General features: G+C 36.2%; 1 protein-coding gene across 1 annotated transcript; it reads right to left on the bottom strand.

Moving 5' to 3' along the window:
* Positions 1-13,798: 13,798 nt before the first annotated feature.
* On the bottom strand, positions 13,799-22,798 carry LOC107878213 (DNA repair protein RAD16). Its single transcript, XM_016725133.2, has 16 exons — positions 22,656-22,798; positions 22,097-22,193; positions 20,815-21,860; positions 20,021-20,143; positions 19,873-19,946; positions 19,649-19,712; positions 19,404-19,550; positions 19,235-19,320; positions 18,622-18,691; positions 17,622-17,735; positions 17,094-17,324; positions 16,261-16,365; positions 16,012-16,164; positions 15,691-15,779; positions 15,542-15,622; positions 13,799-14,169 (listed from the first exon to the last, which is right to left on the bottom strand). Exons 2-16 carry the CDS (start codon positions 22,149-22,151, stop codon positions 14,097-14,099), a joined length of 2,511 nt encoding a protein of 836 aa, XP_016580619.1. The 5' UTR covers positions 22,152-22,193; positions 22,656-22,798; the 3' UTR covers positions 13,799-14,096.
* Between the last annotated feature and the right edge of the window lie 859 nt (positions 22,799-23,657).

Raw genomic sequence — 23,657 nt, 5'->3', positions numbered from 1 at the left:
GATCTGTGGCGGTTGGAGTGATCGTCCGTCGTATGCTGGTCAGATAAAGGTCACACTGCCTCATTGCGACAGTCCCAGCGATGGTCTGTCATCCTGGCCATCACACTTGGGCCAGAAGAGGGAGTCACTGCCTTGCTTGTGATGGTTTGGGCGACAGACTGTCGCAAGCTCAACGGTCCGTCAACCTGCCCGTCGCACCTGGGCGGTTCCGACAGCTTTTAGTAAAACGGCCATAACTTCTCACCCCGAAATCGGATTTGGATGAAATTTGTATCATTAGGAAGCTAATTCAATCTCTCACATGATAAAAAGTCAAATTTAGGTAAACTCCATATGGTTTAAAAACCAATCACTTTGGAAGTCATTTCTAAATCTTTAAGAGACGGAAAAAAGCTTCACTTGATATGCTCTAAAGGTTTGACTACGAGGGAACTTTACGGGGTCTTAAAATATCTTCCCTATGGAAAAATTCATCCTCGAATGTCGCTAGTTAGGTTAAGATACCGATTAACTAAGGATACATAGCTAAATCAAATGGCCAAACCGGCTTTAAATATTTCTAAACCTTTTGAATACTCTGAGAAGTGCAAGATCTTTCACAAGAATAATTACATAGCGGAATTTGATTAGAAAGGAACTGAATTTAGAAAGAATAATACCTTCGACTTGATCTGAACTCGTAGAGAAAAGGTCCAGGTACTTGGCTCGTATATCTGCTTCCGCTTCCCAAGTAGCGCCCTCAACTAAATGATTGCGCCATAAAACTTTGACCAAGGGAACGTCATTGTTCCTTAGTCTAAGGACCTAGTAATCTAGGATCTCAACCGAAATCTCATCAAACAAAATACTAGTCTGGATATCTGAGCTTTCTGAAGGATCTACTACAGAAGAATCACCAATGTGCTTCTTAAGCATGGAGACATGAAAGATAGGATGAACAACTGATAACTCTGTGGGCAACTCCACCTCATAGTCTACTTTTCAAACACGGCTTAAAAATCTATAAGGGACAACATAACGGGGACTAAACTTCCCTTTTTTCCCAAACCTTTTTACCCCTTTCATGGGTGAAATCTTCAAGTACACCAAATCACCCACCTCAAACTCAAGATCTCTTCTTCTCACATCTGCATATAACTTTTGACGACTTTGGGTTGTCTTCAACCTTTCTCTAATCAACTTAACTTTCTCCATTACCTCAAACACTGCATCAGGTACAATCATATCAGCTTTACCCACTTCGAACCAACCTATGGGTGATCTACATCTTCTACTATACTAAGGCTTAAATGGTGCCATCTTGATGCTAGCATGGTAACTATTGTTATAAGAAAACTCAATCAATGGTAAGTGCTCATCCCAACTACCTTTGAAATCAAGGGCACACGCCCTCAACATATCTTCTAAACTTTGGATGGTCCTCTCAGCTTGACCTTTATATCTGCGGATAAAAAATAAAACTCAAATAAACTTGGGTACCAAGACCCTTCTGGAAAGCTTTCCAAAACTGTGAAGTGAACTGAGCACCCCTATCCGAGATGATGGACAAGGGAACTCCATGCAACCTGACTAACTCCCGGATATACAATCTAGTATAATTCTCAGTTGTATAAGATGTATGCAGTGCAGAAAGTGCGCGGACTTAGTCAACTTGTCTACAACAACCCAAATAGAATCATAATGATGATACGAAAGAGGTAAACTAGTCACGAAATCTATATTCACCTCTTCCCGCTTCCAAGTGGGTATACCAAACTCTTGCAACTTACCGCCAGGTCTTTGATGCTCTACCTTAACCTATTGGCATGTTGCACACTTTTCCACAAAAACTGCTATATCCTTCTTCATACCACTCCACTAATAGATTTCTCGCAAGTCGCGGCATATCTTGGTAGCACCGAGATGAATGGAATACCGCACACGATGTGCCTCAGATTAATTCTCTGCCTCAAGTCATCAACATACGAAACACACCATTTATTCTGCGTCTCAACACACCATCTCCCTCTTAGGAGAAAACCTCTACCTTTTGGTCCTTAACTGACTCCTTCAGTCTTACCAAACTAGCATCTAAGTCTTACTTCTCTGTTACTTCTGAAACTAAAGAGGATTCCAAACTACTCTGTACCAAAATATTCCTTTTAACGAAATCATGCAATCTAACACCCAATCTAGCCAGACGATGCACATCACGAGTTAACTCTTTCTTATCTTCCTCCAAATGAGCCACACTACCCATAGACATCCTACTAAGGTCATTCGTCACTATATTGGCCTTGCCCGGGTGATATAACACACTCATATCATAATTTTTTAGCAACTCTAACCACCTCATCTGACGAAGATTTAACTCCCTCTGAGAAACACATACTATAAGCTTTTGTGGTTCGTAAACACATCAACATGAACTCTATACAAATAGTGTCTCCAAATTTTCAAAGAGAAAACTACAGCAACTAATTCAAGATCATGGGTTGGGTAATTCTTTTCATACAGCTTCAACTGTCTAGAGGCATATGCTATAACCTTACCTTTCTGCATCAGAACACAACCCAAATCAACTCTAGAGGCATCACAATACACCATAAAACCATTTGTACCATCAGGCAAGGTCAACACAGGGGCCAAAGTGAGTCGAGTCTTCAACTCCTGAAAACTTTTCTCACTGGAATCTGACCAAAGGAACTTACCTTTCTTTTGGGTCAACTGGGTCATGGGGGACACAATATAAGATAAACCTTTAACAAAGCGGTGGTAGTAGCAAGCTAGACCCAAGAAACTTCTAATGTCAGATGGAGAAATAGGTTTGGGCCAGTTTCTTACAACTTCTATCTTTTGGGGATCAACCCTAATGCCTTCGGCTGAAATAACATGACCTAAAAAGACTACTGAACTTATCCAAAATTCACACTTATTGAATTTAGCGAATAACTGAGGATCTTTAAGAGTTTGTAGGACAATTCTAAGATGATACGCATGGTCATTCTTAGTATGGGAGTAAACGAGGATATCATTTATGAACACTATGACAAATATATCAAGATATCACTTGAAAACTCGATTCATGAGGTTCATGAAAGCCACTGGAGCATTGGTTAGACCAAAAGATATGACTAGAAACTCAAAGTGACCATAACGGGTTCAAAAGGCTGTCTTTGGGATATCACACTCCTTTACTTTAAGTTGATGATAGCTGGATCTATGGTCTATTTTGGAGAAATAACTTGCACCTTGAAACTGATCAAATAAGTCATCAATTCTCAGAAGAGGGTACTTATTCTTGACTGTGACCTTATTAAGCTGATAATAGTCAATGCACATACGTAAAGAACCATCTTTCTTTCACACGAACAGGACAGGTACGCCCCAAGGAGAAATACTGGGCCTTATGAAACCTTTATCTAAAAGATCTTTGAGTTGTTATTTAAACTCCTTAAGTTATGCAGGTGCCATACGGTAGGGAGGAATAGAAATAGGCTGAGTGTTGGGAAGAAGGCCAATCCCGAATTCTATCTCTCAATCGGGAGGTACCCCTGGGAGATCTTCTAGAAAAACAACAGGAAACTCATTAACAATGTTGGTTAACTGAATAGTTGGAGTCTCGGACTTAGTGTCTTTAACTCTAACTAGGTGATGGATGTAACCTTTGGATATTAGCTTTCTGGCTTTGAGATAGGAGATAAAATGACTCTTGGGAGATACTGAACTTTTGGACCACTCAAAAATTAGTTCATCAGGAAACTGACACTTGACCACACAGGTATGACAGTCTATAGATGTATAACAAGAATAAAGCCAATCCATACCCAGAATAAGGTCAAAATCCACCATGTCCAACTCTATCAAATCAGCAAGTATGACTCTATGAAGAATAGTGATGGGATACTTTTTATACACTTTATTAGAAACAACTGGATCACCTACTGGAGTAGAAACTAGAAAAGGCTCACGAATCTTCTCGGGACTCATTTTAAAATTCATAGCTACAAGTGGGGTCACATAAGAAAAACTTGACTCGGGGTCCAACAACACATAAACATCAAAGTAAAATACATGAAGCATACCAGTAACAACGTTGAGAGAATCATCCTACTCCTGGTGGGATGGTAAGACATAGAATCTATTTTGGCGCTGACCACCAGTAGTACTAGATGAAGCACCCTGAGGAGGGGTTGGATGGGCTAAAGGAGCTGGGGCACTAGTAGCCTGAGTCTGGGGTCGTACATTTCTTTTCCCCTTCCTAGCATACGAGCACTCTCTAAGTCTGTGGCCTACCTTGCCACAACTAAAACAACCCCTCTGTTCGGCCAAACACTCGCTAGGATGGGTCCTGTCATACTTAGCACAAGGAGGATAAGCAGGCCTGTTACTCACACTGTTCTAGGACCTGGACATAGAGGGTTTGTTCCCTTGTTCCTTCCTATTTTGGTGTGCGGGAGCACTAGCTGATAAAGGCGTTGTCATAGGCGAACAAATCTAAAACTGTGGGCAGTTCCCTCTATGGGACCTAGTCTGACCATACTCATGCTGCTCGAATCTAGCCCTCTTGTTTCCCTTTACTCTATCTCTCTCCCTTATCTTGTCTACCTCTATCTATTGTGCATGCATTACCAGTCGGGAAAAATCCATATCCCTATTGAGCATAAAAATCTTACACTCTTTCAGTACCAAACCAGACACACCTGTCACGAACTTACTCATACTAGTTTGGGTGTCAACAAGCAAATCGGGAGCATACTTGGCTAACTGGTTGAACTTAAAGTAGTACTCCTAAACAGTCATGGAGCCCTATCTCAAGTTTATAAACTCCTCTATCTTTGCTTCCCTCATCTCTAACGGGAAGAACTTGTGCAAGAATGCATCCTGGAATACCTGCCAAGTAATAGAGGTAGCATTTTTCCCTCTATTCTTCCTCCATGCAATAACCCAGTCATAAGCAATATCTTTCAGATGATAAGATACCAGCTTTACACTCTCTTCCTCAGAAATATACATGACTTGGGTGATCTTTCTCACCTCCTCAAGATATAACTGCGGGTCCTTACCAGCCTTAGACCCATAGAACTCTGGTGGATTCATCCGCATAAAATCATGGATCCTAGCAGCAGCTAATTTACCTCTCTGCTGATGTGTAACTGCGGCCTAGTTATTGGCCTGGACATTTGCGATGACTACTTGGGCTAACGCCTGAAAGTCACTCTTCGGGGAGGCATTTTCTAAAATAACAGAGCATGCATTAATAGATGAGAGAGACAACTGTAAGCCCAATAGATTCTGAATAAAAGAGATGACCTTTTTCCTAAAATGTCTTATAGCCTCTTACTCATAGATGCGGTGCACTACACATCGATAATCAAGACTCTACTTAACGCGGCTTGTCAGAATCCCTAGGAATCCTTAAATCTTAGGCTCTAATACCAAGTTTGTAACACCCCAAAATCCCATCCTGAGATGTCACACGGTGCTTAAGGCTACAAGTAGCCCTAAGTTAACCCTTTGAGCCTGTTACTACTTCCAATACTTGCTTTAGGTTAAATAAGTTAAAAAGGGATACTTTATTGTATCAACTATAATCCAAAATAATTAGAAATAAGGTCTGAATAGTAAAAATACTAATAATCTGGAACACAACTTCAACTGACAATCTAGTCTGACAAAGTCTTTACTACTCAAACTGGAGAGCCATTGGGACAGACCCCCAGCTGACTCACTATGACCTGAAAGTAAAACTTAAAATACTGTGAAAATGGGAAAGCTACAAATATAGGTCCTCAAACCATGAGGACTCACCAACTATGGAATGTAGACAAAGGTACTCGGGAATCACGATCACTGCTGAGACTGAGCACCTGAACCTACATTATGAGATAATGTAGCACACAGACGTATATGTGGATCAATACTTTGAGGATGTACTGAGTATATGGGGGTATGCATTTAAGTAAACAATGTTGTCAATCTTAATAGAAATCATACATGCAGGTATAAATGACTCGCATAGCTTGAATAAAACTAAAGACTGAATATCATAAATCATGTATAATAAGGCATAAATCATAAATCTCGTGAATCATTATATTTGTTCTAAGACCTATATTCTCTATCTTATTCTCAAAATAGGTAAGCAAGAGAAATATTAAAACATTAGTCCTCGAAACTTGAACTTTGATCTCATGGAGAATAAATGACTTCTTTAAAACTTAGAGCTTATAAAACTTTGGGACTTAGAAAACTTTTATCTTAATTAGAGTAGGGGACTACTTTGTGATTTTTTCTTAAACGACATAAACCATGTGAGCCACATGGAGTCCAACGTCTTTCCCATGTTGGGGAGAGCTTCTTTATCCTTGCCATCGGAGTAGAATCTTAACTTTAGTGATCACTTATCTTAACCCACTTGGGGTAAATCAGAAACCTACGGGGGCACGTAGTTCTGGGGCATGAGACCTTGAAATTATACCCAACTTGGTGCTAAATACTACTCCCATCTTAAGCTCAAAACTTTTAGGAAATCCACTTTAAAGTAATTCAAGGTTCTATAGTAAAGACCAAATATACTTCTCTTGTCTTTAGCATAACTAGTGTGGACTCCTATCTTAGCTTAAACCCAAAAGGTCAAATCTGTAACTGAAATCTAAAAATAACTTGGCTATGGGGTACTTATGACCCAAACAATCTTTGAACAACAATCTTTAAGTGGGGCCTATTGACCCAAACAGTAATCTCAAATCAGATATCTCAAAATTAATGCTTGGTAATGCAATTACTCATAAGGTATCTCAAAAGCTATAAATTTCATCAATAGGCATGAAAATACAATTAGAATTATGTAATTCAACTCTCAATTCATAGGAAATATCAAAATTCTTGCAATGAATAATAGTGGGTGCAAACCCTAACTGAATTTCATAGAAAAACCTCATAAATTTCAGAAATTTGTAATTTAAAATAAGTTTTTGGTCACAAGGGTGAAAGGATTACCCTTGTTCAAACCCCACATACCTTAGATTGTAAAATTGGATGCATAAGCTTGCTTGAGACTCTTTTTGGAACTCTTGAGAGAGGGTTCTTGAAGCCTTTGACTAGGAAACTTTGAATCTCAACTCAATTTGTAGAATTTATGGTGGAATTTTAAAGTTCTTGGAGAAGGAATTGAGTTTGCTCTTGAGGGAGAAAATTCTAGGCCTTGCTATTTTTTATGTATATGAAGTTATTTGTTTCATTCTGAATATATCTAAGTGTTAAAAGGATGGAAAAAGACCAAAAGTCCTTTAAAGAAAGTGGCTTAAGAATACTAAATGGGATCCGCGACGGTCGGAGTGATGGTCCGTCGCTAGTCCGACGGCCCGTCGGATCGTTCATCGCACGTTGGTCAAAAAAAGGCCATACTGCCTCATTGTGACGGTCCCAGCGACAGTCCGTTGCTAGCTTGACGGTCTGTCGTCCTGGACATCGCACTTGGGCCAGAAGGGGGAGTCACTGCCTTGCTTGCGACAGTTTGGGCGACGGTCTGTCGCAATCTTGGGGGTCCGTCAACCTGCCCGTCACACCTGGGCGGTTCCGACAGCTTTTAGTAAAACGTCCATAACTTCTCACCCCGATATTGGATTTGGACGAAATTGGTATCGTTGGAAAGCTAATTCAATTTTCCATAGGATAAAAAGTCAAATTTAGTGAAAATCTATATGATTTAAACATCAATAACTTTGGAAGTCATTTCTAAATCTTTTAGACAAGGAAAAAGGCTTCACTTGACATGCTCTAAAGGCTTAGACTACGAGGAAAATTTACGGGGTCTTACATCTTGGGTCGTTACAAGATTATTCCACTAGCATCAGTTAACTGCATATATAGTGGATGATTGTAATCTATTTGTTGGCTTGTTGTTGTAGTATTAGCATTTCCTATTGTTGTACGATCTGTAGTTCTAGTATATGCCATTTCACTCGATTGTCTACTACAATTTCCTCAAAATATTCACAGTACTTCTAATTGCACAAATGTAAGCAAATTGATGAGAAACTCACAATGATTTCAAGCACACCGTTTGATTTTGTGTTGTGTTTACGCAGCAATTGAATTTAGCAATTCAGTAGAAGTGGAATTTTGTGACTCAATTGAATTTAGAAATTCGATCGATTGAAAATCCTAAATTTTTTAGGCTTTCAAATTGTGTAGCAAAACAGCGAAATAGAAACGCAACGCAACGCAACTTTCACCGATCGTGGATCTCCTCCCTGATACCATGAACAGGGTACCTTTAGTACTCAAGATCTTCAAGGTTGAAGAAGAAGGAGAGCATGTGAACTAAGAGAGAAGAGCTAAGAGAGAAGGTGAAAATATTAAGCATTGATAGAGAAGAGTAAAATGAATGATTTAACGGTCATATTGTACATTAGTTATATTTATACTTCACTAATATAACTAACTAACTGACTTAATACTAATATGATTACACATGGGGTCTTTCTTAGCTGAATGGGCTAGGTTAGTATAATATCAGCATCGTATTGCTCTTTATTCAATAGAACAATTCTTTTTTTTTTTCATATATTCTCTCATAATATTTTCTTTTTCATGTTTGTTTAGATCTTTTACCAAATCTTTCTTCATCAAATAAACCTGTACCAAAAATAAATTTACTACAAGTAAGTTTTCTTTTATTAAATAGTATTAATTTTTTATCATTAAAATTAGTAACCTATTTGAAGTTTGACTTTATTACTTTACTGCCGTCGTGCAATGCCAGCGTAAGATGAAGAAGCTTTCGACCTCGAGCTCATGTAATATATATATATATATACCTCTAAATATTAGGAATTTTTATCTGTTACAAATAAATAAAAATCTTATAATATATTTTAAAGTCTTATTTTAAGACCAAAATTTTTTTTCCTATATACTTTGAAGTCCTGATCCCACATATTTTAGGAGCAATGTTATAAAGAAAATTAATAGTAATTTGAGATAGATAAAAAAATTGCTATGGAAAAAAAATTGAAAGTCATCAAAAACAATTCTGAAACCAAATGTCAAAAGTTATTTTGGATATTAGTTTATAAAAATACATTTTAAGAATATTCAAGTTAAAAAAACAGTAACTTAATTTTTTTCCAATTATTTTTATAAAATGAATTTATTTTATGATGAGACAAAGATCTATTAGAGTAGTATTCCTTGGCAAAATTATTTTTCAAGGCTTACTTGTTAACTGGTTGCCAAGTAAACATAATTTGAATTGATTTCTCAAAAGTATGGTTGCATAAAATTTCACTTAAATTTTAATACGATGTTCTTATGAAGTTTTTGTTCTTAAAATTTAGTATTTAATATGCAAGTGTTCCTTTCAATAATTAATTTTTATCACCCATCTTCTTCATATTCTTATCAAAGTGTTGACCTACAAATGACCTTATGAATCAGTATTCAATGCTTATTAAAGGTATTTTAACTCTTATCTAACCTTATATTGCACTAATCTAAGATTTTTTCAATATAATATATATCACAAACAATAACATTAAGAATGACTCTTGATATCAATAGTTAGACTTTAAAATATCAAAAATAAATATGCATATAATTAAATATGACTTTTGATATTAAGAATTAGACTTAAAATATCAAAAATACATATGTATAATTAACCATACATATTAATTGCAACAAAATTTAGTGTTATCTTCGGTCATGATGATCAAGTGGAGAAAGCATAACCTGGTTATGGTAGGAGTTTTCAAGTCTATATACATCGCTTAATGGTACTAATCACTACGATTGTAGTACTATATAGTGTTATCTTAAAAAGTCGCATGAAAACTATTGAATATCTTTGAACGCAGTAAAATTTGCGGCAATCAAAAGAGAACCATCATTCTCGTAATTGATGTGTGAGCAGGTGCTAACACATTTGAGGTTTTTAATAATTGCGAAGTCTTAAGCAACTTTTGGTTATTTTTTATCGTTTTCTTGTAATATTGTAGTTGTAGCAAGAATGGGAGGAAAACATAGGAAAGATGAACAAAATAAGTAAAATCTAGTACAAGTGAGTTGATATGAGTCTGATGGCATTTCTTGCAAGCCGTCAGAGATGTGTAAGCTACCAGAAAAAGGCGTCAGGAAGAACAGTGAAGAAGAGTTGCTGCATAAAGGTGATGACATTCTCAATATGTCGTCACAAGTGTGGTAAGCCATCAGAAGATGCCGTCAAGTGGGACAGAACATGGTGAAATAAGCTGAAGGCCTGACGACATTTGCTACATGCCGTCACTCCTCTGGTAAGCCATCGGAGGACATCGTTAGAGTGAGGCAGAACAGGTTAAGAAGGTACGACTTCTGACGACATATCTAAGATGCCGTCATAAGCCTGACGATCAACACCAATATACCGTCACCTAAATTCGAGTCCAGCTGTGATTTTGTTATTTTATTACCTTAATTAGGCTTTAGTATAAATAGCATCTTTTAGGGTTTCATTCACAACTTGGGAAGCAGCTTTTGACATCTTGTAACTTAGTAAAGGGGAGTTCACTTATTTTTGACTCTCTTAACTTAGAATTCAATTTTCCATCCTTTGATTTAGTTGTGGGAAATTCTTATTGTACTTGAAGGAGAAACAACTTTGAATTTCATCTTTTGTAAGTTCACTTGCTTTAAGTTATGAATTTAATCTTTGTTATCTCTTTCTATCTTTTGAGCAACTAAAACCCACAACTAGGGTTGTGGGATCTATGATTATTATTTCATTGATTTAATAGTTGGATTAGTGTTTGAATGATTGTGGGAACATCTTGAAATTCTGTTGTTTTAACTTGAATCTATTGGTTGCAAACATTAGGTTATGCCTTAGGTTTTATTTGCTTCTAACGGAGAAATAGACTAGAGGTCGTGAATTATCAATAGGGACACCAACCTTCTGTTTAATGATTGATGCCGTAACTGGATCTACCTGAGATAACATCCAGTTGAAAATAGATATATTATCTAAGTTCGAGAGAATTAGATAATAAATTGTCTGGTGAGGTCGAGAGACAAGTCAGATAGTATCATCGGCAGGGATAATTTGTTGTTCCCACCTATCACGAGAATCATGAATAGTTATTATTCAATGGAGATTAATAGTCATAGTGATCACAGCCCTAGTTTCTCTATATCTTTGATTCGAAATATTGAAATCTAAGTTTTGAATTCTAAAATAAGTTGAAACGTTAAAATTTGTTTGATTGATAAAAACCCCTATTTTGTCTTTTCTTATTATTTATTTGAATTTAACTTGTAGCTATAGTTTCGAACTAGTTTAATCGCCACTCATATTGTTCCTTGTGGATTCGACCCCGACTCCGAAGTTGGGTAAATATAGTGACAACGACCGCCTTGCACTTATTTGAGGTGTAAGTTGAGCGTTATCAGTAATATGTAAACTTTTGAATCCTTTGAGTTTTAGACTTTTTCATTCAGCAACACACTTGTTTCGTTTCAACTAAAAGGAAAACACAAAAATTGTTAAGAAAGAAGGGAATTCATTATCAATTATTGATTAAAAAAGAACTGCAAATAACATGTAAAATATGAAAAAGAAACATTAATTGTTGATTAAAAAATTAGCAAATAACGTGTAAAAGAAGAAAAAATCCTATACAACTTTTTTTTTCTAATAAAGATCATATATATAGATTCTAGACTTAGAATGCATGTCAAATTAGATCTCCCAGGCGGCAGGCGGCTATGGTGTCCTTTTTATTATGCGTAATTTTATTTTATTAAAAATAATTGAATTAAATAATTAAATATAGTAAATGACAATTTTGTCTATTATGGAGTTCTTTAATGAAGTTAAAAAGTTCAAATTATTTTTCTAAGATATTTCACATTTTTAATATAGATATAGATATAGATTAAAGCTTTCCGCATCAATTCTTGATATTATTGACCCCAAACGGTTGCCTAGTCATAAAAGAAAGCTTCTAAGAAAACCCAGATCGAAATAACCAATAACCTACCCATGGGATAGAGAATGAAACACAACACAAAACCTGTCAAGTCTTTCTAAATTATATTCATCAAACGTTTATGTACTTCCTCAACCAAGACAACAGCCTTATATGTGGAAATGTCAAATTGTAACCATGTACCTTGATTAGAGTAAATAGTTAAAATTCAAGAATTCCTGCGAATCTGTGATTTCTAAAACATGGGTGACCCTCTAGAAAAATTAAGAGGTAAATAATTCAACACTGAACCAAGAGCGGGTGACAGAATCTAATATTATACCAATGTCAAAAAATATATACATAAAATATCTAATTTTACATAGAGACCAGTGGTTCACATGTCCTCTTTTTTCCTTTAAATTCACCCTTTCATGCGAGAATATGTTCAAATACATTTGAACTCTAGGAAGATGTCTATATATAGAAGAGCGAAATAACCTTTTAGGCTCATGCTAATACTTGTGTTATTTCTTTGTTTAGTTTTGTAGAATTTTTCGGGAAACTCCCTTTTCTATTTAGCTCATTTGGTTAGTAATGTTGATGGACGATTTGCTTGTAAGTTCCATTATTGATCAATCCAAAGCTTTAGTTAGTCACACTTATCATCATGGTGCCTCGAAAGCTTTAGTTTGTCACACTTATCTTGTCGTGCATCATGGTGGCAGTACTCAATCATGGGCTGAAGACTATATCGAACCCTATACTTTCCGATTGAACCCTAAATTCCAACAATCCGTCGCCACAATGCCTGAGGTACGTAAATGATCAATTATTTGATGAATATTGAAAAGGAAGCATCCTCTATCTCCGACTATAATACATCTTTGTATACTCAGATTATATTTGCTAACTATTTTTGTCAAGAGAAAACAAGAAAACCATTGTATTTGTTGCAAAGTTGGTCCCCCTGGCAAAAAGGAGAAGGATGCAACCGTACCCCATCTCCTTGTTGCAGTATTCCTTCACATCTGTCTCCTGATAATGTTATTTTTTAAAAACTAGTATGGCGTTGCAATTCATTTTAGTATGAATTTTCTTCCTTTAGGTGATGTTCTTGGGTGTAAACTATGATTGTAAACTGCGCTATGATCGTCATAAGTTGCTCAAAGCCATAATGCAGAAGAACCCCTAGAAGGTATAGCAAGATTTCTAATTTTTCTTGCCTCTGTAGCTTATCTTTTGTTAGAAATGGATCATGTTGGAAAGGACATGTTTTTATGATCTCTTAAGTCTCACTATTGTTGTGGCAGATAGCACAAGTACTTGGTCAAAAAATAGTGACTGTTGGTGTTACTAGTCTCCTTCCTAACATTGCAAGTACTATATGAGCAGTGTGCTCAGCTAAGATCTTGAGTGACAGTCTCTAAAATAAGTAGCGCATAACCATGGAGTTTGAACCACTATGTTCTACACACTTGAATCACTAAGTTGATGGCATAATGTCATTGATGTACCTCATAGTACTATTTAATCAAAAGCACTCATGCCAACATAAACTGGAAAGGCAAGTAGCTTTGACTACCGGATGTTAATTGAATATGGTGCATCACAAAGGAAGACACACACGAAGTTGTATTAGGAAAATAACAATGCAGAATTATAGTAAATATGTTGAGAATGCCCAAAGTCTACTGCTGTATCAAGGGTTTTGCTCAAGCAGTGCATTCCTCACGATCACTTGTATAGAGGTCATGCTAAAGTAGTTTATTATACAAATAATCCAAATATTACACTCCCTTCAACGGAACAGCATGCCAAGAGCTGAGCTCTAACATTCCGATGCTGCTTCTTTTACTAGAACTGAACAGTGCCAAGAAATCAGAAAATTGGTTGAGCTGAAAAAGAACTACATAGACATACTGGCCAGATTCAGTTTAATTGTTCACTCTTTGACTGGAAAAAGATCATAAGCTAATCATGATGATGCCAAAGCAACATTCCCAGGACAATCCAAAAGCAGTACAACCTTTCTACTGGCTAAGTTCAGAAGTATAGATTCATAGCCTGGGCAGCAGATGACTAGTCTATACACCAACTTTGTGGTAAAAGCAAATCAAAATAAAAGTGAATCTGCTTCCTAAATTAAAGAGCAAAATATAAACCAATTTAAGTCGCAAACAAGAACTTCAAGTCTGCCTCTGTTAGCTTTCCAAAGGCCTCTGAAGAGCCACCAATCGTCCTGCAATCACACTTGAAACATAAGTATGTCGAGGCAAAAAAGAAGGGGAAAAATGTTTTGGAGTCTTTGATACGAGATGGGGAGACATAAAGAGTAGAGAAAGGAACAAGAAAACAAATGTAAAAATAAAAAGGTGGTCTGACATCCTTCAGGGGACAAAATCATCATGCGGTTCAGCTCTAGAAATTTTCTGAGAGAAATCATCCAATGGCTTTTCTCATCAATTGGTTTGTGAACTTTTTTCTAATTATTGCACAGGTGTGAGGAAGCAAAAGAACTAAAACTAGTGGGACTAGGTAATCACCATTTCCAACAGTAGTACACTCATCAAATTGGCAGAACAATTTGGCTGACAACAACAGGAAACAAAGAGCATACAACAGCCAGACCAACTTCTACAGCTCCCAAATATTAGCAAGATTTTATAACAGCAACCAGACCAAATGGGCAGTCTGAGACACTTCAAAATATACAAGCCTCCTTATCCAAGTAAAGCTCATCAAGTTGATTGACATTTTCCTGTTTTCCAAAGAGAACTCAAGATATGCTATCAATTTCCAGATGGCATGGCAAGAGAAATTGGCTACTGAAGGAAATCGATAATTTTTGGAGTACTCAAGATGTTGAATGTGGCGTTGCAAGATATTCTGGCATGTAAAGTAATGTTTACAGCTAGGAAAGCAAGTTAGGACTTCTGTAACGTGTCCAGATACAGAAGCAAGAATTAGTGCAACTCTGTTAACCCCTTTTCCATTATAATAGATTTCTTTCCTTGTAACGAGGGGATTCAGTAGTTTATATATAGCCAAAACCCCTGGTTTTTCCTTATTTGGCAATATAAATTTCCAACTAGGGGATTCACTTGAACCCCCTCCTCAAAACCTAGCTCCACCCCAGAGCAAGGAAGAAAGCGAGGCAGCTTCCAGGCGCTTTGAAATGGCCTTCTAGATATAAACTGATGAGTGCCATCTGTCACAATTACTCTACTGCAAGGGAAATCATAGATGAAGTAGGCAGTTGTACAGTGATGTGACATACAACTGCTATAGAAAAGAATTAATTGATATCAGCACACGCAGAGTCAAGAACAATGTGGATAAGTAGGATGAGCTGTAACGACACAAAGTAGAAAGGGAAGGGGCAAGCTACTTGTGCATATATTTGAACCCTTGACCTACATGGTGAAAGATGATTCTCACCAAGAGTTGCAACTAACAGTTATAGAATTTAGTCAAAAAGTACTTCATATCCATGATTTCTCGAGACTTCTACAACAAATAATGCATTTGAAATCACTTGAACTTTCAATCATCACCTACTTCTGAGCGGAGTACAAATATAACCATCTACTATAAGAAAAGACCACACTTACCCTTCAAAAACAAGTTCCTTCTTCTCTTGCAACATTAAGATTTTCTCTTCAACTGTATTTTGAATCACAAATCTCACAATCCTAGAAATGAGAAAAGAAAAATAAGCTCAAATCAACGACATAAAAAGTAAAAGAAATGCAAAACAGACCTGACAGGTTTATATTGCCCTATTCGATGGATTCGATCCTGGGCTTGGCGCTCCACAGCAGGATTCCACCAAGGATCCATCATGAAAACCTAGAATAGGCAAGAGAAGCAATCTATCATGATATGAATTGTGCACTTATACAACATAATGTGATACTGGTAATCAAGCTGGTTCTTTAAGTGAAGTCGCAATATGTAGAACGAATCAAATAACATGAGATCTGAAGAGCAATAGAAATAAAGCACAAGATATGCACAAGCCTTTAGAATTTGGAAAAAGTTACCACAGTCGATGTCGACAGAAATGAAAGAGACATCTTACCTGTGATGCAACTGTAAGATTGAGTGCAATACTTCCAGCTTTTAAGCTCATAAGAAATATCCTGCAATCTGGATCCTCAGTAAATTTGGTAACAGCTGCAGCTCTTGAATCAATAGACATAGATCCAACCAATTGAACACAATTGATGCCCGACTGAAAATTACACAAGGAGAGCTTTTCTTGTTACCCAGACTGAAAAAGAAAAAGAGAGAAAAGTAGGAAGGGAGCAAAGCTGTCTATTTATCTTACCTTCTGAAGAGAATAGTGTATCAGATCCAAAAACGATGTGAACTGGCTGAAAACTATTGCTTTTGCAGAACCATCTCTTTCAATCATGAACCTAATTTCTTCCCTCTAGAAACAATAAAAGAAGGAATGAGAACCACTCATGTACTTCATACACCTTGAAATTCGAGATGGATCTTTGTACTGGATACTAAGTTTTAAGATGCCAATCAAATTTAACTTTAATACCACGGAAATAAAAGAAAATAAATTAAAGGGTGGAAAGTTAGTCTGATCATAAAACATCAAATCCAATTTGATTTTGAATATTTGAGTGAAATAAATATTTCAAAATAGTACAGTTGAGCAGAATACTTCTTGTGAATTGATGTTAACATTCTAGTATAACCCCAATTTGAAAAGACTTCACATAAATTGAAACAAAGAGAATATCAAAATAATGATGTTGTATCTATATTATGCACAATAAATAATAGAAGATCTAAAGAACAATCCGAATGGAAAATGATAAGAATGAGATTCCTCCGTTTTTGTGCACTTTAAAGTGGGAAAATATATACTCCATCAGTCAACTTATTTGCCAGGTTGGAACAGTATTAAATTGACAAGATGTTGGTTTGCATCAGTTCAAAAGCACATACATAAATGTACAACATCATAAGCTAATTACAGTTATTAAGATGCCATCAAGTCTTAGAACCATATGTAGTGGCTCAATGCCTGTAAAAGATGTGCTATGACACCTACATGCTGCCTTTGTGAGAAGGAAAAAAAAACATAATACAAAGAAAAAATAACAACTTGAGGAAAATATAATAGAGAACTTAATTGCACACCAATGCTTCTATTTTAGTGCTGGACTGGAATTCATCCAGCTGAATTCTGTTCAGTATACTTGAGGACTTGAACCCTTTGAGAGTCTGTTTAGAATTCTGATCCACCTTATCATTATTTGCAGTGAAGTCAACTGTAATTAGCTCAGAACACAGAGGGCATGGCACTTGTCCAACATTTGCAGCAAAGTCTATCAAACACACCTTGCAAAAGACATGCATGCAAGAAGTGACCTGCGGCAATCAAAAGAACTGCACAGTTAAAAGAAAGACAATGACTAATTTAGAAGGAAATTTGGCATGCCACCAGAAGGAATTACAAGTGGTTTTAGGTTTTCGAAGGATAATAAAAAGTGCTCACTAGAAAATAAATGTCTTTGGTGCACTGGGAAAACGCTTCCCCATATATTCATGAACTTCTAGAGGTTTCCGGGAAAATGGAAATCGTATATGGGAGTAGCTGAAGTTTCTCTTTTTTTTTTTTTTTTTGGTTCTTTTTCTTGAGGAGAGAGTAAGGATGCATAAACTCACAACTGGATCTTCCACTGCATCATGATGACATAAGCCACAAGGTTGCTCAATATTTCCAGCCCTTTTAGCCAAAGCAGTAGTCGAGTACACCACAAGGAAAGGATGATCAACTGCCTGCCAATTAAAGAAAAGATAAAAAAAAAATAATCATACATTTCCCACAGCAAAACTTGGCTGAAGATGGATCAGTAATAAAACACACATGCATATCTTAGATAGTCAATTGAACTGTAATTCTATTGGAAGATGCAAAAAGAAAAGTCAATACTAACAGCATGTAACAACTGACAGAAACCAGGATGTATACCATAAAAGAGACTAGCACAATAAAACTTAAGAGAAAATCAATATGCTTAAATAACCTTTACTCATCTGGTAAGCTGGATTACACTACACATCAGATAAGTTCTGCAATCCAATCTATGCTCCAGTCTACACTTTGGTTTAGTGAAGATTAATTTTGTGGTGCCAAAATTACCAAGACAAATTGTATTGACTATCCATTAAGCTAACATCCAAATGCACAGTCAACCATCCATAGTTTACCACTTCAAAAATTTAACAAAGAAAAAACAAGATATCGTTCAAATACACATTCAACAGTCCAAAGTTATCACTTCAAAAATTTAACAAAGCAAAATAATGTAATACCAGAATGGTTATAAAATTACACCAGAAAATGGGATTGGAAAAAAGAGGTCTATATAAAAGATGTTACCGGATATTGAAAAGAATAGGTGAAGATAAAAGAGCTTCCACAACATCTGTCTAAGTATTAATAAGTTAAAAGTAGCTGAATCTGAAAATATTTGCAGGGAAAGAAAATCAGATGGAGATTGTAGACACAAAGGTGCAGTGAGGGGCATGGTAGAACAAATTTGTGAGGGAGATAATAACTAGTCAATCAAAGTGAATAAGTATATGAATGAAGGTTTACATTACAATTATCCAGAACATTTTGGTTCTACGCATGTCAATAATTTATACATCATCTTAGTACCTGCCGTAGGCGTGTGAGCAGTTCAAAAATGTGTCCATAGTTATTCATCAACGTTCCAGCTTGAACATAACTGCACGAAACACATAACGGGGAAAAATATAATTAAAGCTAAAACTACCCTTGATATCTTTTACAACCTTTTGGCAAGGTAAAAATAATCAGGGAAAAAACTTCATGGCGACGAAGAGAAGAGAAGGGAGAAGGGAGAAAGGTAAGGAGAAGAAGTAAGAAAGGAAGAAAAACGAAAAGCATAGACAGAGAGACAGGCAGAACGAAAGAGAGGCAGAGAGAGAGAAGAGAGGAGGAAACATAAATACAATCAGATAGTAACAATACTTCATGATCTAACACATTGGAAGGAAAATGAAAGCACATGATCTTAATCGTTCAATATTCCAAGAAATGGAATCAATATGTTCCAGAACATACTCCATGAGAGCAGTCAATACATAAGACAAGACGACAAAATCAATAAGCCAGATTCATGATACAAAATCAATAGGGAAGCACTACTTAAGGGTGACAGCAAAGTGGGGAACCACAGACAAGCAATAATGATCACCAAGAAAGAGAAGCTTGGGTTGGAACAGCATATATAGGATAGATGGCATACGTATTAAATTGTGCCTGGCTTTTGTTGAGCAATGACGTGTAGTAGTCTTCTTCCTTGACATCCAAAGAATCTTTTCTCAAAGTAACCTGAGACCATATACAACCAACAAATAAGATGGAAAGAGATTACCAGATTGAATCATACTACATTACGGCCCGACAAAACTTACAATTTTAAGAGGAAGAGCAAGATCAGCAGCTCTTCCTTTTTTGCTACGTCTTAGTAGGATGCTTTTAAGAACTTTGTGCTTCAAAAGGAACATTGCATCTCTACCACTCCCAAAACTCCCTTCATGTTTTATAGGTGTAGCAATGTACTAGAAAGAGAATATGCATCAACCTCACCATGCTAGCGATAAATTAATTTTGGCAATAACAGAGCTTCAAAAGTTTGAATAATCAATTTGTAGCTTACTCTATTCCACCAGCAAAAGTGCCTTACAGACTTGTGGGGGCAATCTGGGCACTCGGGTGTAGAGCTGCAAGACATAAAAGATATCAAAGGACATACAACAAAAAAGATTTTAGACAACAATTGCCAAAGAGCCAAAGGAAGAACAGATAAAATATAAATTAAATTCAGAACATCATACGTTTTTAACCCTAGGGGGTATACAAAGATAAGAGAAGCTTTACTACCTATAGTCAAGTGTTCTGCAATCACAATCCTTGCAATAGTAAAAAGAGTAGGGTACTATTTGTAGGAAACGAACCTGTGCAAAAGTAAAGCATTTAATTAAGAAATATCACAAACATCTGGAAGACAACCTTCAAAAGTTGAACTTACAAGTGAATACAATTCTCCAACAAGATTCTGAATCGGAGTACCACTTAAGGCCCACTTATAAGAAGATTTCAAACTAAGAGTAGCTTTTGTCGTGTTGCAGCGCCTATCTTTTACATAATGAGCCTGTATCAGATAAGTGAAATGAGTTGAAACATTGCAGACAAATCATTTTGTATCACATGCAATTAAGGAATTCCGAGTGCAGTCAGATGATTGGGACAGGCATGCATTACAAATCAAATACAACAGCATTCAGTAGAAACAGAGAGAAGAGAATGTTCAGATCCGATATGAGGATAGATGATAGAGATTAAACTAGAATTGCAGATTATATCTCACATGATGAGAGATTGAGCATAAGTTACTGAGCATCAGTACAGGGATAGATATTTTCTTTCATACTGCTTATTAAATTTCAATGAACCAAAACATCCTAGATCATATTTTCTTTCATACTGCTAAAATATCAATTCTAGATATGTTCTTTCATATTCATCTACATTACTCAGAAGCTACGACATTGTTTCCGCAGATCGCGTAATCAAAACAGTACTTCACATTCTTTAGATCCTTAAGATAGCACTACAGATCTCCATGTTTCTCACTCTTAAGCATTTGTAGATAACTTGTTATACTGTGAGGAAAAGTGCTGGTATTTATATAAAACGAATCATAAGGAAACCAACCATATTCACTCTCAGATAATATTAACAAATAAAATCTATGATATAATGATATTTGAAGGAAGCAACAAACATATATAAGTATAAATGATATGCAAAGGGGCGACTTACCTCATCCAAGATGATGCGATCCCACTTCACTGAATGCAAAATTGACTTCTGTGGAAAATCTCGACGTACACTGGATGAATTATCCATAGAACCATCATTGTTCCCTTCTTCTGCCTTGGTACTAAGCTTCATGCCCTTCCCACAACCTGATTTCTTCAGATCAGTCTCTGATTCGGTTGAACCTGCTTTCTGCACATTGGTGTCTGACTCCACATAATCTGCTATCTGCATATGAGTCTCTGACTCCGTAGAATCTGCTTTCTGCTCCAACATTTCTACGTCAAGTTTTAACTTCTTACTCTGCTTCGCAGGTCTAACACCATCTGGTCCACAAAACCTCTTCAGGTGAATGGGCAACTTTTCTTCATAATATGCTTTGCCACACCACTTGCACTTTTGTTTCGGCGCAAGCACATTTTTCCTATATTCAGCCTCAACAGTGGAGTATGTGGTGACGACAAAATCATATTCTTCAATACTGTTGAGAAGCTTCCTTCTGTTTGAACCATGATAAACAAGAATTTTATTGCTTCCTTCAACGGTGCATCGATTGATCTCAGTAACCCACTGAAGGACAGCAACCAGAGGACATAAAATAAGAGTGCCTTTTACTGCTGAGAGTTCCTGCCTGGTACTTGGTGAAGATGAAGATAAGCTGGATTTGCAATTTGCTTTCTTCTCTAATTCCCGTTTAGCAAGCACAAGTGCTATCGCTTGGATAGTCTTCCCCATTCCCATCTCGTCAGCAAGAATACCTCCTTTGGCTGTAGATTCTTCTTGCTTAAGTGCCCAATACAACCACTCCTTCTGGTACCTGAACAATGGCACAATTAAATCTGACGATGGCTCCACTATTTCACACAATAACTCAGTCTGATTATCCAAAAACAAATCATCTGTGTAGTGTTTCGCAAGCCATTTCTCATTTTGTTCTTCCCACTTCTCCCAGATTAAAGCTGATCTGTCCTCTTGTCTCTTCAGACGATCTTTTCTGCTATCTTCTATCCGTGCCTTTAATGCAACAAGCTCACTGTCTCTATTATCCACTGGACAATGCAAAACATAAAATGTTCATATAACACTATCCTCTACGCATCATGCATCACTCAAAAACAAAAGTCAGAAAATTTATATATATATATATAAACACTTGGGAAATTTCACTTAGATTACACTTATATTGAGGCTCTTCTGAGGTATTCGATCCCAGAAAGTAAAATACCAGCCAGATAACAGATGCATTATGGCAGAAAAAAAATGTAAATAAATTGTAGCACGAAACCTTCATCATTTGAGCTTGCATTTTGCTTCCAATCTGAAGACACCTCGATTATCATGCTCGTCAAAGCTCTCCCAGTGTTAAGAGTAACTCCGATCACCTAAATTTTTTTCCAATTGTGAATTATAAAAACATCATATAAGTGCATAACGCATGCTATCTCATAGAAACAGTTCATCAAAAAAAAAAAGCTCAATGAACAATGAGAAAATTTGGTCCTTTTGTTCCCAAATTTCCTCTTGTACAATCACCTGGATGAAATCATTAGACTCAACAGTACAAAGCGGGAAACACAAAAACTTATACTCCTCCAGCTCCAATTTATGTGTCACTGTTAAAATTTCGAGCTACTTTTATGTCCTTTTCAGATATATATAATTTTATTTCAAAAAACTTGAAGTTTCTATATCCAAATTCACAATTGAAGTTTTAAAGTCTAAATCTCGGATTATAAATCAACTTTTAAACAATCAAAATTGCACATAAAATTGAACGAAGAGAATCTATTTTAGAACCACGAGGAGAAAAAGAGAGTTGTGAACTAAAATGGCCGTTTTTGTACCGGAAATCGAAGAGCTTCAGAAAGGGGAAAAACGCTGAGCAGCAGTTGTGTTCACGTTTTTGGTAGAAACAGAGAGGAGGGAACTGAGAAGTTTGATAAGCGGGAAAGTCTCTTTTATAACAGAGTGTGAGAGAAAAATTCTCAGAATCCCAATAGTTTCTTTGTATTTTATTTTTTTGGGCATAATCCATAAATGTGACTTTTAATTTGGGCTTAGCAGGTATGCTTTTTCAATTTTGGATATTCGTAATTAAACTATTATAAAATTATTGAAAAAATAAAAAATATCTCTGAACTATTTAAAATTGATCAAAAATATCTTTCGTTTATTTTTTGGCTCAAAAATACGCTTTTGTTTGCTTTTGTGGCTCAAAAATATTCCTCCATTAATTTTTTGACCCAAAAATATCCTTCATTAATTTTTGGCTTAAAAATACCTTTTCTCTAACAGAATGTCATAAGCACACCACGTAGGTAAAAAAAAGTCACTTAATCAGTCCACATCAGCATACACATGAAAAAACACTTCATTTAATCCACCTAACAATCATCAACCCATTTTATTCTATTTGAAAATCCAATCCAATCCATATTCAAAAAACTCGAACCAAAAGGCAAAATTTAATTCTGTAATTTTTTTTTCCTCATATCATCCCCTTCACTGCCTTATATTTCATTATTTTACATTTTCAAAATTACGAGACCCACTCGAGCAATTCATGACCTCATCAACTTGTGGTTGTCCTACACTGCCACTAAACTTTCATTCTCCAAATTTCAATTTCATATCTATATTACCATTTCTCTCACTACAATCAGGTTCCTCATTAGACAAATTCAGATAGGATATCCAGTAGCAATCTAAGCTCTTGAAAATCAGGTCAATTATTTGAGGATCCAATTGTTTAGGGTCGACCTAATTAAAATTCGATTCTTTTGGATCAACAATTTAAGGACCTAATTGTTTCTTCATCTTTCGCATTAATCAATCCGAAATATTTG

The sequence above is a fragment of the Capsicum annuum genome, chromosome 7 (assembly GCF_002878395.1).
Source record: "Capsicum annuum cultivar UCD-10X-F1 chromosome 7, UCD10Xv1.1, whole genome shotgun sequence".
Taxonomy (NCBI): domain Eukaryota; kingdom Viridiplantae; phylum Streptophyta; class Magnoliopsida; order Solanales; family Solanaceae; genus Capsicum; species Capsicum annuum.
The sequence above is the reverse complement of the archived record's forward strand: the minus strand, read 5'-3'. Positions and strand labels throughout refer to the sequence as shown.